The sequence below is a fragment of the Lygodium microphyllum genome, chromosome 4 (genome assembly GCF_053477565.2).
Source record: "Lygodium microphyllum isolate KBCC chromosome 4, Lygodium_microphyllum_v1.1.10, whole genome shotgun sequence".
Lineage (NCBI taxonomy): Eukaryota > Viridiplantae > Streptophyta > Polypodiopsida > Schizaeales > Lygodiaceae > Lygodium > Lygodium microphyllum.
Genome location: NC_141138.1, coordinates 38,143,509 through 38,158,294, shown reverse-complemented (window position 1 = coordinate 38,158,294; position 14,786 = coordinate 38,143,509). Strand labels below are relative to the sequence as shown.

At 41.1% G+C, this 14,786-nt stretch overlaps 1 protein-coding gene and 1 long non-coding RNA gene across 7 annotated transcripts in view; one reads left to right on the top strand and one right to left on the bottom strand.

Annotated features, from left to right (window-relative positions):
• The window catches only part of LOC148036950 (uncharacterized), a 33,654-nt gene extending 24,440 nt beyond the window's left edge, over positions 1-9,214 (top strand). Inside the window, exon 4 of one of the 6 annotated variants that reach the window (XR_015690535.1) lies at positions 8,263-9,214. This is a non-coding gene — a long non-coding RNA (uncharacterized LOC148036950). Of the gene's footprint in view, positions 1-8,148 lie in introns of all 6 variants that reach the window. The other 5 variants (XR_015690534.1, XR_015690532.1, XR_015690530.1 and 2 more) reach the window with 5 other exon arrangements.
• LOC148036949 (ABC transporter G family member 29-like) overlaps positions 1-13,451 on the bottom strand; it is a 37,298-nt gene extending 23,847 nt beyond the window's left edge. Inside the window, exons 1-11 of the mRNA XM_087675873.1 lie at positions 12,142-13,451; positions 11,701-11,821; positions 11,104-11,192; positions 10,268-10,352; positions 9,893-10,052; positions 9,740-9,816; positions 9,603-9,656; positions 9,427-9,517; positions 8,114-8,415; positions 7,739-8,020; positions 7,336-7,652 (exon numbers count right to left, since the gene is read on the bottom strand). Of these exons, the coding sequence (XP_087531999.1) occupies positions 7,336-7,652; positions 7,739-8,020; positions 8,114-8,415; positions 9,427-9,517; positions 9,603-9,656; positions 9,740-9,816; positions 9,893-10,052; positions 10,268-10,352; positions 11,104-11,192; positions 11,701-11,821; positions 12,142-12,539 (1,976 nt within the window). The 5' untranslated portion in view covers positions 12,540-13,451. The remainder of the gene's footprint in view (positions 1-7,335; positions 7,653-7,738; positions 8,021-8,113; positions 8,416-9,426; positions 9,518-9,602; positions 9,657-9,739; positions 9,817-9,892; positions 10,053-10,267; positions 10,353-11,103; positions 11,193-11,700; positions 11,822-12,141) is intronic.
• Between the last annotated feature and the right edge of the window lie 1,335 nt (positions 13,452-14,786).

The following is a 14,786-nucleotide window of genomic DNA, read 5'->3' as shown; positions in this document are numbered from 1 at the left end:
CCTTGAGCATCAGGCATTATTCTACCGTACCCTCTATGCTTTGCTGAACCTAAAAGAGCCCAATCCGCATTTATAGACAAAACCATCCTAAAATTTTTCCAATTAGACTGTAGTACATGGAAACTTTACCTCTAACTTCCCTTGGCTTGAATCATCGACTAGGTTCAAGGCCTTTGTCCCTTTAGACCACACAGACCCTTGGAACTGTCACATTGCTGCCAAAAACGGTACATTGACTGCATTTTCCTCATGACCAGCGCTATACGAAGCATTTGCATGGTTAACATCAATGCATGAGCCCCAAACACACCAAAATTAGCAAATCCATCACCAAACATGCAAGTTTGTACCCAAGGCATCATGCCATCATTATATACATGGAATTTTGCATTTCGCTTGTCTTACCCGGATACATTGGGCCTTGCATTCCATGCATTGCTTGTTGCATACCATAAGGATTTGGGCCACACACACCCATAGATGGCCCATGTTGTTGGCCTTGCATTTGCGAGTACTTTTGTAAATGAGATGTTGGTCTTTGTGTTGAAGCTGATGCAAGTACTTTTGTAAATGAGATGTTGGTCTTTGTGTTGAAGCTGTCTTGTCACAATTCCAAATGTCAAGCAAGCCTTAAGAAATGATGATGATAATATTTGTTCTTTTCTCAAGGAACCGACATATCAAGATTTCCAAGAGACTCAAAAAGGTTTGGTTGAAAGAGATTGTAAACGGTGGTTCATAACAAAGGTAGATGGAGGATTAAGCTATCGAAAAGGGTTTAATGCTCATGGCATATGTATAGGGTTTATGTGGTAAATAAAGTGGAAGGTTTACAAGCCTGAGTAAGGCTATTTGGAAGAAACAAAGTTGAATGCTTACACAATGATTGCACTGGCATTTTTATGCATCCTGGTGGCTTGAAAATGGCAGTTTTGATAATCAACTTGAGCTGGGGATTTGGCAAGTAAGTTGGAGCATTGGCAAGTGTACCATGAGCTGGATATTTACATGAGGGCCACGTGGACTGCAATTGTGGAGCTTTGCAGCAGCAGGTGCAGTTCTTCAAACTGGTTGATTGAGGGAGAGGCTTGTCAAGAGCACTATAAACTGTCATGAGCTTTGTTGTGGTGAGACAGAGGACCATTAAGGTGCACACAACTGTCATTTGCTTCCTCTTCTGTAACTGTGATGAAACCTTGCACATGAGCTGCTGCTGTCCTTCTCTTCTTATGGGTTATCCTCCAACTCTTTATCCTCTCAAAACCATGTGAACCTCTTGGGACTAATGAGAACTGGAGTACTATGCACACTAAAAGACTCAAGTTGTTGTGAAGTCCAATAGGCGAAGGCCATTGACAATTTGAATTGAAATTATCAATCTTGCAAGCTTGGGAAGTTGCTGTCCTGATTTCTTTTGATGTGAAGGTGCTTATAAGCTTGGTCTACATTCTACTAAATGTTTCCTTACACGTGCTCCTTATGATAAGTCACAAAGAACCTTTGCTAACTCTCTTTTGAAGCCAAGAAGAAGGAAGAGGAGACTAATCCTTCCATTGATTAACCAATAAGGTGGATTGTTATAGTTGGAAAGGGTGATGACTAAACGCTGCCGGTCTAAAGTAATTTATTATTGAGGGGAGAGTTTTCCTTGATCTTGCAAGTGACGGAATTGAAGCTGCATCCTTGGAATCTTGATGTATTGATCAAGGCATCTTATTTAGACTAATCCTTTGGGCTTACAAGTTTTTGTACCAAGAAAAATTGTAAATGTATGCCAATAACCTATCTACTTGACCATATGTCTTGAACCTTGGGTTCAATACGTTCATGTCAAGGGATTTCCCTTTGGAGTTGTATGTGAAAAACATTGCTTATACGAGCAGTTTGTGGTGATCAAGACCCTACAACCGCATATCTATATTGAGATCCCCAATACCCTTCCAAGTGTGAACTTCCTAACAAAGAGTTGTGAGAAGATGGCTATTTACTTGATCTTGGCTCCGTCTCCTACTCTCTCAATTGAGATACTTTATAGGTGCATGTTTATTAAAGTCATTTCATGGCAATTCTTTGATGAGTGGACTCATATTCTAGAATTGCCACCTTATGTCTAAAATGTCATTGTAAGTGAAGACTTGCTCGAGGATGTCTATGGCATATCCATGGTCCCAAAATGAGAGTTTGCTTTGTAAAGATCCACATGATGTTGTGTCTTGTAAAGAGCTCTTGTAAAAGCAACCTCAAGCAACACCTCCTAATGTACATGATTGAAAATATTGAAGACTGAACCTTTCAAAGGCAAGTTCTTGGTTGCTACTTAGAAATTGTATACTTTGAATTGAAATTTTTCTCAGTGTTCATGGAAAGTATAGAGGTACAAGATGAAAAATACCTATAGAGAATAAGTTTGTATTGCATTGCCAACTGCCATTAGCTGTACTTGCCCCACTGGCATCATTTGCATTTGGCCATTGCCAACATTAGGTACATGTTGAGACTGAAGTGGCTTTTCTTTCGGATACTCATGCTGTCTCGAAGCTCTAGAAGATGACTTCTTCTTCTTTCCTTTGCTATCCTTCGTAGGAGCATTCAAGAATTGCACGAATCAAGGATTCTTTGCTAATTGTGCAAAAGAGATTAACTAATGTCCTAAACTAAGCCTTAAATTGATCATCATCCTCTTCTTTTTTTTATCATCAGTATTTTGAGGCCTCAAGGGACCCACTTCTTGGTCAATATCCACATTCTCAGCACGCTGCCCATGCTGTTCGCTTGTACCACGACTAGGCATTGTATTTCCCTGAATGCTTTGTGAACCTTCAAAATGTGTGGCATTGTCGTGACTTGAACCCATTTAACAAGAATATGATGCTGTAAATTAGGGTTTGTAGCAGCAAAAACGCAGCTGCTTTTCGCCATAGCTTGAGAATGGCTGACAATTTCTAGAGATTGCTGAGAATTGGCTAGAGAAGGGAAGAGTATGCTAAGGAGAGAGAAAATTCCAACTTCTGTCCTAAAGATCTACCTTAACCCGTTGCCCACAGCCTTGAGAATGCCAGCACCTACAGTCTTCGGCCCCAAAGTTGGTCGCCCGTTGCTGCCTTGCTTGCTAATCCTTTCACTTGCATTCTTAGGCCCTGATAGGGCTGTCATCTACAGCTAGCTACTTCTTGGGTGGCTGCAAATTAGTTTGGCAGCATCTTCCTTGTCTCTCCTAGCCTCACCATGCAGACATTGACTAGAATACGTCTTAGTCAGTCCCCCAACAGACCTTTCTCGCCCTTGCATGGGAAAGTTTGCCACTTGGCAGCCTTTCCAATTGGACTTTCAGTCACTTTTAGTTAATTTTCAAAATTAATAATTTTAAATATTAATTTAGCCCTTTGTCCCCACCCAAAAAATTAGCAATGCCCATCCACAATTAAATTGGCTAGGCTAGTTTAACCCCCAAGTGGTTGTTGCATTTATTGGTGTTGAATTGAAATTGACACCTGACACCCACTAATGTGTGACCAATATAACTTATTACAATACAACTTTTGCTTTTGACACCCACTGCATTCTTAGGATACTTGGGCTAGTGCTATGACTTAATGGACTTGCACTTTACATATGTACCTTGCATGTGCACAACATAATAATGCCAAAGTTAAGCATTAAAAGTACATGTCCTTGTGACACTAGCAGGCGAGGTTGCCACTTGTCACACTACTATCCAAAGCTTGAGGGTGAGGTCATTTGGCACTATGGCTCAGAGGTCAGTGTAACATCCAATTTGGCTCCATGGGTGGGAGCTGAGTTTGATGTCCAGTCTGTACATGTTTGTGGGTATAGCTTGTGTCATGTCTATGCGGGTTGGATTCTAGGTCGCCACACATCTCTCTCTCTCTCTCTCTCTCTCTCTCTCTCTCTCTCTCACGTGAAGATAATTGAATTAAGTAGTAAATATTTACATCAAACCATTAGGTCAGCACAAAAATAACAGACATAAACTCTCTTTGGAGATATTTACATCAAGCCTTTAGGCCAACAAAGCAAGATGGAAACAACTGTAATGAAGCCAACAGGCTATCAGAACAACCTATTATATGAATAGCACTAATAAATCACACAGTAAGGACAACGGGAGTAGAGTGAACAATAGCCAACCAAGGAGTTGCAATATCTGGAAGAACCACATTAGCTGACATTATAGAAGAGATTTGCCATAACACTAAACACGTACACGGGCCATATGCCCATGGATGCCCGACGCTGAATCAAAAATAAAGGAATTCCGAGTACACCATATATGTCACATGGCTGTCCATCTAAGCAAATGGAAAAGGCAAGAATAATTTGAATGCAAAGAAGACATAGAGGACATATTTCCCATAATCCATGAACGAGCTCGTATGCGGTGCTGAGTCTCCGAGGACCACACTTGGGAAATGAAACTCCAGATCGGGCAAGAGACAAAGAGGTGAAGCAATGTCTCATCTCATGTAGTGCAGAAAACACGACGACTTGTAAAGATCTTTCAAGCATGGAGCACATCTCCCGTTGGAAGACCCCCAATAAGCAGCCTCCACATGAACACTTTACCTTGATACGTAACCTTAGACTTCCAAAGCTGGATAAATCTTTCCCACCACTTCTTTTTGCTATCCCGAAGATGCCATAATTTATTAACTTTCCCAATGACTCATCTCTTGGTTTCCACCATCCGATGATATATCTAATTAGCGGACATTTTCTCAAAATCATCAAGAAGCACAAGCATCCAGTCACACCATGGATACAATGGCTATAACGTAGGCAAATGAGAGAACCTTTGAAGACTGTCCTGTATGGACGACCAAATGTCACTATATTCGCAAGGCACCCTAAAGTACTGACGAATACGCCTGAAAGAACAAAGACGGAGCTGCCTAGGAATAACACCATCAAGGACTATCTTCAATCCCAATCGAGTCATCCGATTAAACTTGTCTCGCTGCAAATCTTTATGCAGCCAATCCAACAACCTTGAAGAAGCCAATACTTCTCCTTGAAGCAAATTTTCCTCCTTACGAATCCTAGCTTTAGTAGAAGGGGACATCGGTAGAAACTGTTGTGGATAGGTGCCAATGGTGTTCTCTAAAACTAATCTTGGTTAGGGGCATTAAATCTCTTGGAAATGACTTTTAGTTTTATCCGCAGTGAGAAAGGGACTGCATGAGAATTTCACCTAGGTTCCCCGTGGAACCACGGTGATATATCTTGGATGCCATGTGGGGATTGACGTTACCTTATAACAACAATTGGCAACTCTTTTTTTGAACATTGAACAAAAGCTCCTTTATTGGCGCTTGGTAACGGTCTCACTAGTAGGAAGAGTTGTGGTTGCCAACCAAGTTCTTTTTGCAACCATGTGGTACATCACTTTTTGTTGGGCATTCTTCCATGTCGTGCATTGGCCAGGTGGAGCACCTTAGTACAATCTTTATTTGGTCGAGAAGATGGGAGCCCAACTAAAGGAAAGGTGGCTTGGGATGTCACTATACAGTCAAATCTAGAGGAGTATTGGGGATCATAGACTTAGACAACTAGCATAAAGCCTTATTAGCTAAAAGCTCATTTTTAGGGATCGTCTTCTAGGCGGAATAATCTTTTGATAGAGAGGCTTCAATCTATGACACCTATACATGGCAAAACATGGCAATCCAACATTATTTGGATTTAAGAGATCAAGACCAGAGACTTAGGGAGGAGCTTTGAGGTCAAGTTCACAACTACTATTATCAAAACATGGAGATCTGTATTATCAGACCTTCATCAACTACACTGACTACAACCAAAGAGAAGAAGAGGCCTCTTCTCTTCAATCACTATTTGAGATTAGAGTCCGGCCACACCCTTGGACGAAGGACTTAACCTAGGGGAGATTCTCTCTATAGATCTCTACATCAATGGAAAACTAGTTTGCATTTCATAGCTACCACAAGAGATTAAGAGGCAAAGACTACAAGGTCTGAAGGGAGCTAGAGCTATGGCTGACAGAGGCATTTCCAATAGATTAGCGGACAAGTACATGTACTTCTCAAACCTAGGTTGCTCTTTTCTCGAGAGAGGACATTCTTTTGGTAGTCACTGCAACTAGCAAAGACAAGATATTCACTTTTATGGTTGAGGAGAATGGCCATCTTCAGCAAGAAGACTTTGATTAGACAACATTTGTTGGATGCTCCAAACAAAGGATTAGAGTATGGCATACTATGAGAGGAAGTGGTACATTGGCCTAGACTTGTCTTACTTGCATGATCGTTGGATGGAGATTTTGGGGTTATTAGACGAGGCGTCTTCAAATATCACAATGCAATCTAGGAGAGCAGGTGTGGAGAGATTCATTTCTTGATAGGCCATGTGATATGACATTCTTTGGTTACACTACTAGGTTGGGGACAAGGATTTAGATGAGCAAGATCACAGCACAACCAACAATGACCTCCTATTGGCATAGAGAGCGTATCTCAAACCAGTTCTTATCTGATTTTGGGAGGAAGATACATGACAGCTTTAGGGTTAGTAGCATATCTCTCTTCCTATGACTTGTAGCTTGTAGGAGGTTAGCAATTGACACTTGTCTGGGATATGGCAGGGACCCAGTGGCATGCACGATATACGGTGAGCAATAGGAGACATAGAGATGCTACCTATGGGACTAACCCAGACCTCAAGAGGTATGGAGGAGAGCCCTTGGGATGATATACCATGGCACAGCAGACACCGTGGTTGTGACCTTGGGGGGGGGGGCTGCTATCCATCACTGAAACACAACATAGCAGACCTAGTCTAGATGATCAAGGATTGATTTGAAGTAAAATTGAAAAAAAAAAATTGAAAGACCTTAGAAAAGTTGCTGCAAAGATGCAGCAGGTTTGGGATCTCAAAGTGGTCATGCAGGCTGGAGCTCCTGCAGTTTTAGTGGCTATCCTGTCTGCCTCTGGAGCACTTAGCTCTCAATCTTGCACAATAAGGTAGGAGGGCCTAGAAATATAAAAACACCATGATATCACCTGTAACCTGCTACTCACGAGTTTGTAGAGGGCTCTTGAGTGGGTGCAAAGAAGACTGAGATTGAGAGTGGAAATGGCTAACACTTAGATGGAAGCTTGAGACTGAAACATCATTAGGTATAGAATAATGGAGATTTGAACCCGGGTCAGTGGGTTGATAAAATAAAATTCTTACCACTAGGGTAGCCACTAGATTACAAAAAAAAAAGTGTGCATGCATATGCAAGGATGCACGAACTTAAAGAAATAGTAATTGCTTGTACAAGCTTGATGAAAGCCAATGAGACTAATTTCTTACCTGCTAGCTTGAGGAGCAAAACCCATGGTATAGTATGTCATGATCACCCAAACACCAGACTCTAGTATTGACATGGGAAGCCTTGTTAAAAAAGTTGGTAGAGTAAAGGCCCAAGCAGGATAAAATAGCAAGGCCCTCTGCTTGAAAAAAACTGGGAGCCGGAATAGTATGAAAGCGATCTCTGGGTAACCGTTGAACATGTTTATGATAAGAGAGAAGAAAAGGGCACCAAGAAAGTAGTCCCCATCTACCTCATCTTTGCGTTGCATACGTGTCCGAAAAAATAAGGTCATTGCAATAAATGCCATAATAACAATCTGCAAGTGTTGGACAAATGTTTAAAATTCATAGAAAGAAAGGAAAAATATGTTTATTGATAAACTTATTGATTAACATTCTGTACCTGGGTGGTCTTAAATATAAATACAAAAGCATTGCGCTTAATCAAAAGCACCTCTCGTGAGAAACAAGCCTTCAAGATTTCCATCCTGCTGACTGAATATCTGGTTAAGGCTAGTGAAGCTTTGTGACTCTTGGTTTTGTCAAATGGAGTTGAAATGAGATTGTTTATATTTTTCCCGACATGGAACTGCTTAAATTGCTTGGAAAAATCTTTTGCAGAAATATACCGATATGGTTTTTGTTTGTTACACCAGTACTGTTGTTGGTCTTTACAAGATGTGACCTGTGCAATTGAAACAGATGTAAAGTTTTTTTCTTTCTAAGAAGTATGTTTGTTGCTGGAAAAGTAAACTTTTGGTAAGTTAGACTGCTTCACCTCTTGTAGAAAATCAGCAACTCCCTTTCTCTCAGGGCATTTGAAGCCACAACTTTCAAAAAAGTCCAAAACATATACACGAGGCCCTTGGTAAACAATCTGTCCCTCAGATAGGAGTATGATGTCATCAAACAATTCATACGTTTCAGGTGCAGGCTGCAAAAGGGACATAAGGATTGTGAAGTCCATCCGATGAGCAAGTTGGCCAATACACTTCACTATTTGAAATGTTGTGGAGCTGTCCAGCCCAGTAGAAATCTCATCCATGAAAAATGTTCGTGTAGGCCCTACAAGCATCTCTCCTGGATCCATAAACACATTTCCAACAAGGTCTGATTCAGTACCAGCTAAAGATTGCTGAGGGAAACACAACTGGAACACATTTGTAAAGCTTTAAAACTGAGCATCAGCTTCTAAGTTCAGCATCCTTGGTAAACATATCATCAGATTTTGATACTGAAACCCTATATTTGATTTGTGTGAGTGGCACTTATTGGCATTTTATGTTAAGGAATAGATCATGAAATGAATTCAAAAAGATAGTGCAAGGCAGAAAAAACCTTGATGAGCCATAAGACAAGTACTTCATTGTTTGATAATGCAATTCAAGAATGGAACAGGACTCGGAATGCTTTCAAAAAATCACTAAATTGTGGGGCATGTTGTGGTCAATTTGAAAGGGTAGTAGTACTTTTGTTGAGCAAAATGAGCTGTGATTGCAACAGATACAGTAGTCTGCACTGTCCAATAACTACTCCACTGCTTCATTATGATTCCAGAGATGAAGTATCAAAATGAGGCAAATCAATGGTGCTTCAAGAATGCTCTTTGAATAAATATATCAAATGACTAACATGCGGACCAATAGATTTGATGTTAAATATGGAAACCTGCCTATGTTGTGAAGCAAAAGCCGGCTGCACACTCTGAAGTCTCAAGGATATCACTAGTATGTGGGAGAAACCAGGAGCCACACACTATCTAGCTACTCCAGCTTAAGTTTTTCTCATGCCCTTTTATACAGCTTTCCCCAGCTGTCTAGGCCCCATTTGGTTTCAAAGTAAGCCTGTTTGCCATTAGACCACTTCATTAGACATTAATGTGCACTTTTTTTCATTAAACTTGCTGTTACTGTGAAAAAATCATCATGATGAAGACCTATGAGTAGGCACTGTATGACTGATGTCATGGGAAGGTTTATCAAAACTGGTTAGTCCCCATATGCTTGAAATATCCAAGTATGTACCATGCATTATGAGCCCTGATCTGAAGTCTGAAACAAATATTTCTACAGGCAGACTTTAGGAGAGTACCGGTAGTAACACGTTTTCTTTGTCCTCCAGAAACTCCCCTAATCATGTTGTCTCCAACAATCGTGTCAGCACACATGTCCAGTCCAAGTAGCTGCACAGGTTGAGTTGTATGAGTGTCAGAGAGCACTTAGATTAGAGGTTGCAGTTTAACTAGCAAGATGAATGCATTGTTTTACCTTTAGAATATAATCTGTCTGGAGGTTTCCTTTAGTTCCTTCCACAGCAGTTCCCTGGAGTTTACATACTGTGTTATCCTCAGCAAGTTCATGTCTTAAAGAACACATATCATAGTATAAAATGGACTTGTCTATACCTTCATAAACACATCCACATCTGCATCTGGAAGAATATGAGCTTCTTTCTCTCTTCTACGTATCTCTGAAAGCATCTCTGTAAACCAAAACCATGTCCAACACTTAGCACATTCTGGAATACTACTAGAATACAGATTTTACAGGAGACATACCGTTTTTTGAGCCAACACCCTGACATCTTGCTGAGAAGTCTAGTGTCTCACGCACTGTTAGCTCACCAAGGTGTAAGTCGTTCTGGCTTATATATGAGGATGTTTTCTGGGGTACAAACTCATCAAATCTGTGCCCATTATATGTAATCTCACCCTTTACCTGCAGCAGGTGTGACACATTTAAATTTGCATGCCCTAGAGAATGAACTTCTGGACTGTAAGTCGTAACCATGTGAGCAATTTGTTGATGAGACCAGACATTCTAAATTGGCAGCCTTGATATCTTGGGTTCTAGAGAGACTTCTGGTGAGACATGCTAAGTCATTGAGCTCAATCGACTGAAATGAAAGGCGAGGGGTGTGATGAAATTCTTACCTTCAAGCTTGAGTTGAGCTGGCTAGCAAGTGCCAGAAGCATGGTTGTTTTTCCTGACCCAGGTGGTCCCAAAAGAAGTGTCATTCTGCAGTGCGATGAATGAAACAAAATCAGTTTTCTAACTCCTTCAGATTTCTGAAATGATGCTTTTGGCATAGCAATTGAGTTCCCACTATAGTAATTTCAAAACAGCACATGCAGCGTAAATTGTGTTCTCACACACCCAAAATAGCACTGAGTGACTTTAGCTTTGAATTTGCAGAATACTGTATAAAATTACTAGTGGGTGGGGTAATTGTATGTCAATGCTGACTGATTAAATGAGTATGAGAGAAAATCTAGATCTTTTGTAATGTGTATTCATGGCAATAATGTAAATGAAAAGGCTGAGCCATGATGTGTAAAGGGACAACATTAAACCACTCCAAACTAACGTCTTTTGGAGGACTATGCATGTCTATATTCACAAGGCCTTTGAATAGTCACCAAATGTAGGACTATGCATGTCTATATTCACAAGGCCTTTGAATAGTCACCAAATGTTTTAGTTGCAGTTTGGTAGCATTCTAGAAACACAAGCATGCCGTTCTCCCAGGACACCTAGTCACCACAACCAAAGGCAATATTGCTATTAATTTCTTTTGGAGGACTGTATACATACATATCTATATTTACAGAGGCTTTGAATAGTCACCAAATATTAAAACTTGAAATTTAGCATCATTATGGAGGCATATGCATGCCATCTCTCCCAGGACACTGAGTTACCTAATACTAAACATGACCAAAAGGCAATATTACTGCTAACATGAGCTAGATTAGGAAAATACAGCCACCTTGAAGGTCGGACAATCCCACTAATTTTCTTCAGTATGCTGATTTTTATTTTCTTCGAAGGCGACAATCCAATTAGACTCAGAAAACCCTGTAAGAGATTAGCACAAACAACTAGATGTCAATCAGTTCATCCTAAACATTTTTTAAATGACTTGGAGCAATTCAGAGTCCAATTTCTAGAGATCTTGTAAGTTGCTTTTCTGTATGGGTGTTAATTGAAAATATTGAAATTCAAAGGTTTATGAAGACCAAGCAATGTTAATTCATGATATGATTTGAGAGAATTTATGAGTGAAAGCTTCAAGCAGGGTAAAATATGAAGAGCTAAGCTACCAGGTTGGTGGCCTGATGAATCATCTTGATTAGCCCAAGATTTATATACATGTTTTATCTCTACACGTCCAGCTAAGGTTGTTTGAGCTGCATTACTTCATCTCGCATTATTAATATACGATATTATCAGAGTAGGAAAATTAGGAAAGACCTTACGCTCACAACGATTCGATGGTGGCTGTACTATGCTTGGGCTGCAAGCTTAGCCTTATCTCATATAGGTTGATCACAAGATGGGACAGGAAGAGAAAAATCAAGCGTACCTCCATTTGATTTCTGGTTGCGTTCCACAAAGTAGGCAACGCCCTATCTCCAACATAACAGTGTGCATTTATTGTCAATTTGTTGAACCTGACTTCTACTGTAGGTGCTCTGACTCCAACTCTAAAGATCAAGCCAAGGTTAAGCTCTCTCTCTCTCTCTCTCTCTCTCTCTCTCTCTCTCTCTGTGTGTGTGTGTGTGTGTGTGACACATGTAGGTCAACACCCACCCGCCATCCATGCTGCCCATTAGATGCCAAACGATGCAATTCACTCGAAGCACCAATGTGTATTGACATGTACTTCATTACATACAGGAGAGCGTATACTTAAGTCTTATTGCGTACTTCCATCGATATTTCTACAGATTGTTTTGAAGAATCAGGACGATACCTCCATCAGATATGCCTAGATTACAACTCCAATGAAATATGCCTTGATTACCTGTCGATACGGTTCCAGACTCTCTGCAAGAGCCAATCATTATCCTCTTCCGGCACTTTGAGCATGTTATCCATGATCATCTTCTTCTCTTGGAGGCTCAACTGTGCAAGGTCGACCTGTTCACGAAACCGTTGATGATCACGGGGGCGTACATCTTGCTGGAAGCGTGAAGATAGCACACTATTTCGAAGCCTGTCGTAGGTTGGCAGATTCTCCAAGGCTGCCCATTTGAGGGCTTCTTCATCATCTTCCTCAGAGTCAAAACTTGCGTGGGAGGGAGAGACGGCGGAGGGGCTCTCGGAGAACCAGCCCTGGGCATTGTAACTCCTGGCTGTGGAGGACCGGTGGAAGGGATTAATGGTGGCTGCTGGTGCCGGAGGTGGATCATGTTCATCCATGGTTTGCCTATGAATGATTAGTCCGTCAAGAGTCTTGTTTTTGTTTCCTGCTTCCTGGAGTGATCAATTAGTCTCTGCAAGGAAGAGTTTTGTTGCAGTTGCTTCTGTATGAACTAATATTTCTGGTAATGGCAGTGGGAAGTTAGAGGGAGCCTCTCTCTCTCTCTCTTTCTCTCTGCCCAAACTGCTGTAGAAGAGCTCAGCTTTATTCCAACTCAAGTAGGCAGCAAGAGGGAAAAAATGCACTGTAATTGATCGAGCGATTAAGCTTGCCGAACTGTGCGTTTGGGTGGCAGGTTTTCTGTCAACTTGCACAACGTACTACGGACGATCTTCTCCTTCTCCTCCTTCTTCTTCTTGTAAATCCACCCTCTTACTATAGAAAATAGTATCAACAAAAGTTCTCTCTCAGTGATTTTCCTCTCTCAAATCTTCCTGTGCTGTTGAGAGAGAGAGAGAGAGAAGGGCAATGGGGGGAGACCCTGCAGTCGTTTGTGCGTTTTCATGTGTTAGGGCTCTGATTTCCAGGCAAACCCGCATAAAACAGACAGACTCCAGACAGGAAAGAGGCTTGCCAAAGAAGGGAAGGTTACAATAATGAAAGGAACGAGGTCGCCAAATCCTTTTCGTGATCAACAGCTCGCAATATAGGGCCAGCAGCTGCAGCAAATGAGTACTATATTTTCAGGGAGGCCTACAGGCTACAGAGACACGAAGAGAGACTCGAGAGAGAGAGAGGGGGGGGGGAGGGGGGCTAGTAGGGACTATGGCGCCCGCTGCTTTTGGCTTGTTTGCACGAACGATGGACGCATGGCACTTGATCAAAGAAGGAGCATGTATGATGCATGTGTACTGTACCTTCTCATATGAAGGAAATATTGAGAGAGAGAAAGAGAGAGAGGGCGGGGGGGGGGGGGGGGGTTTTGCCTCGTCCTAAGGCTTGCTCACTTCTCGAGGGAAGAAGTAGAAGGAAGAAGAAGATGGTGTTCTGAGCCTCGGCTTGTACTTTCTCTCTCTCTCTCTCTCTCTCTCTGGCATACACACACACACGCATACGCTTAAGCTCTCGCAATCATCCTTCGCCACCATATTTTGCATGGATTTTCTCGTGACAACAGAACCTGTCTTTTTGCAAAATAATTCCTTCAATGCTAAGAATTTATGAAAATTCTATCAGTCGAAATATTTACAGCTGCATGATGCATCATAGTTTGCAAAGCAATTTGCTAGTAATAAATTCTACCCCGAGAAAATATCAAAACGATAATTGTTACGATTTATCAGGACGTGTGGCTCTTCCCAGCAGTCCCGAGATTAATTAGCGGATGCTAAGCTTGCGTTAATACTAAAAATTAAGCAACGGAGGGAAATAATAAATTTCGTGCAGTTTTGCTTTGATTAAAAAAATAGTTGATCGATCTTACTTTCCTCTCGTAAATATTTTTAAAAATCTCCCCGTTCTGGTGTTGCACAGCACGATGTAAAAGAAAGGGAGGGTGTGCTCGCGCTTCCCATTATTATCACTACCACCCCTCTTCCTCTCCGTCAAAAGAAAGAAATCCCAGTTTAATATATAAAACTAGATTAAAAACAAACATATCACACCACCTTTTTAGATGGTGTTCACACAGCTCTTGTTCACGCAAGCACATGTGCTCAGCCTTAATACAACCACACATTATTTGGCAGCCACTCGCTGTCGAAGGTTCAACACCTACAATCCGTGGCTCTACGCAGTACATTGCTATGTATTGCTTTTTTCATAGAATTGCTTTCTTTTTGAAACCTTCATTGAAATTTACACTCTTCTCGTTGATTCCACTCCACTAAACACAAAGTGAGTGTGTGTCAAGCCTCATTTTTAGGGAAAAAAAATGGTAGCATTTAACTTTCTTAGAGAATATTAATTTGATATGTAAACTAAGGCTCATTATCTAGGGTCGAAAGGGGGCATCTTGTTAAATATGGTATGATTATCGTTGTTAATTATCTTTCTCCAATGGCCTTAAGCACACTAGACACACCGTAGGCTATGCTAAATTGAGGTAGACTATAGCCACATCCATTGCAATCATGACTTGCTTAGGGGAAGTGCTTCTACCTCTTGGTCACAACCTTAAGCCTCAAACCATCTAGGCTGTCACCTTAAAGACACATGGTTCTTGGAGTAATCTACAACTCAAGCTTGAACTTTAAGTAAGGCATTGCAAAAGAATTCTATGTAGTAAATGCATAGATCCATCATTT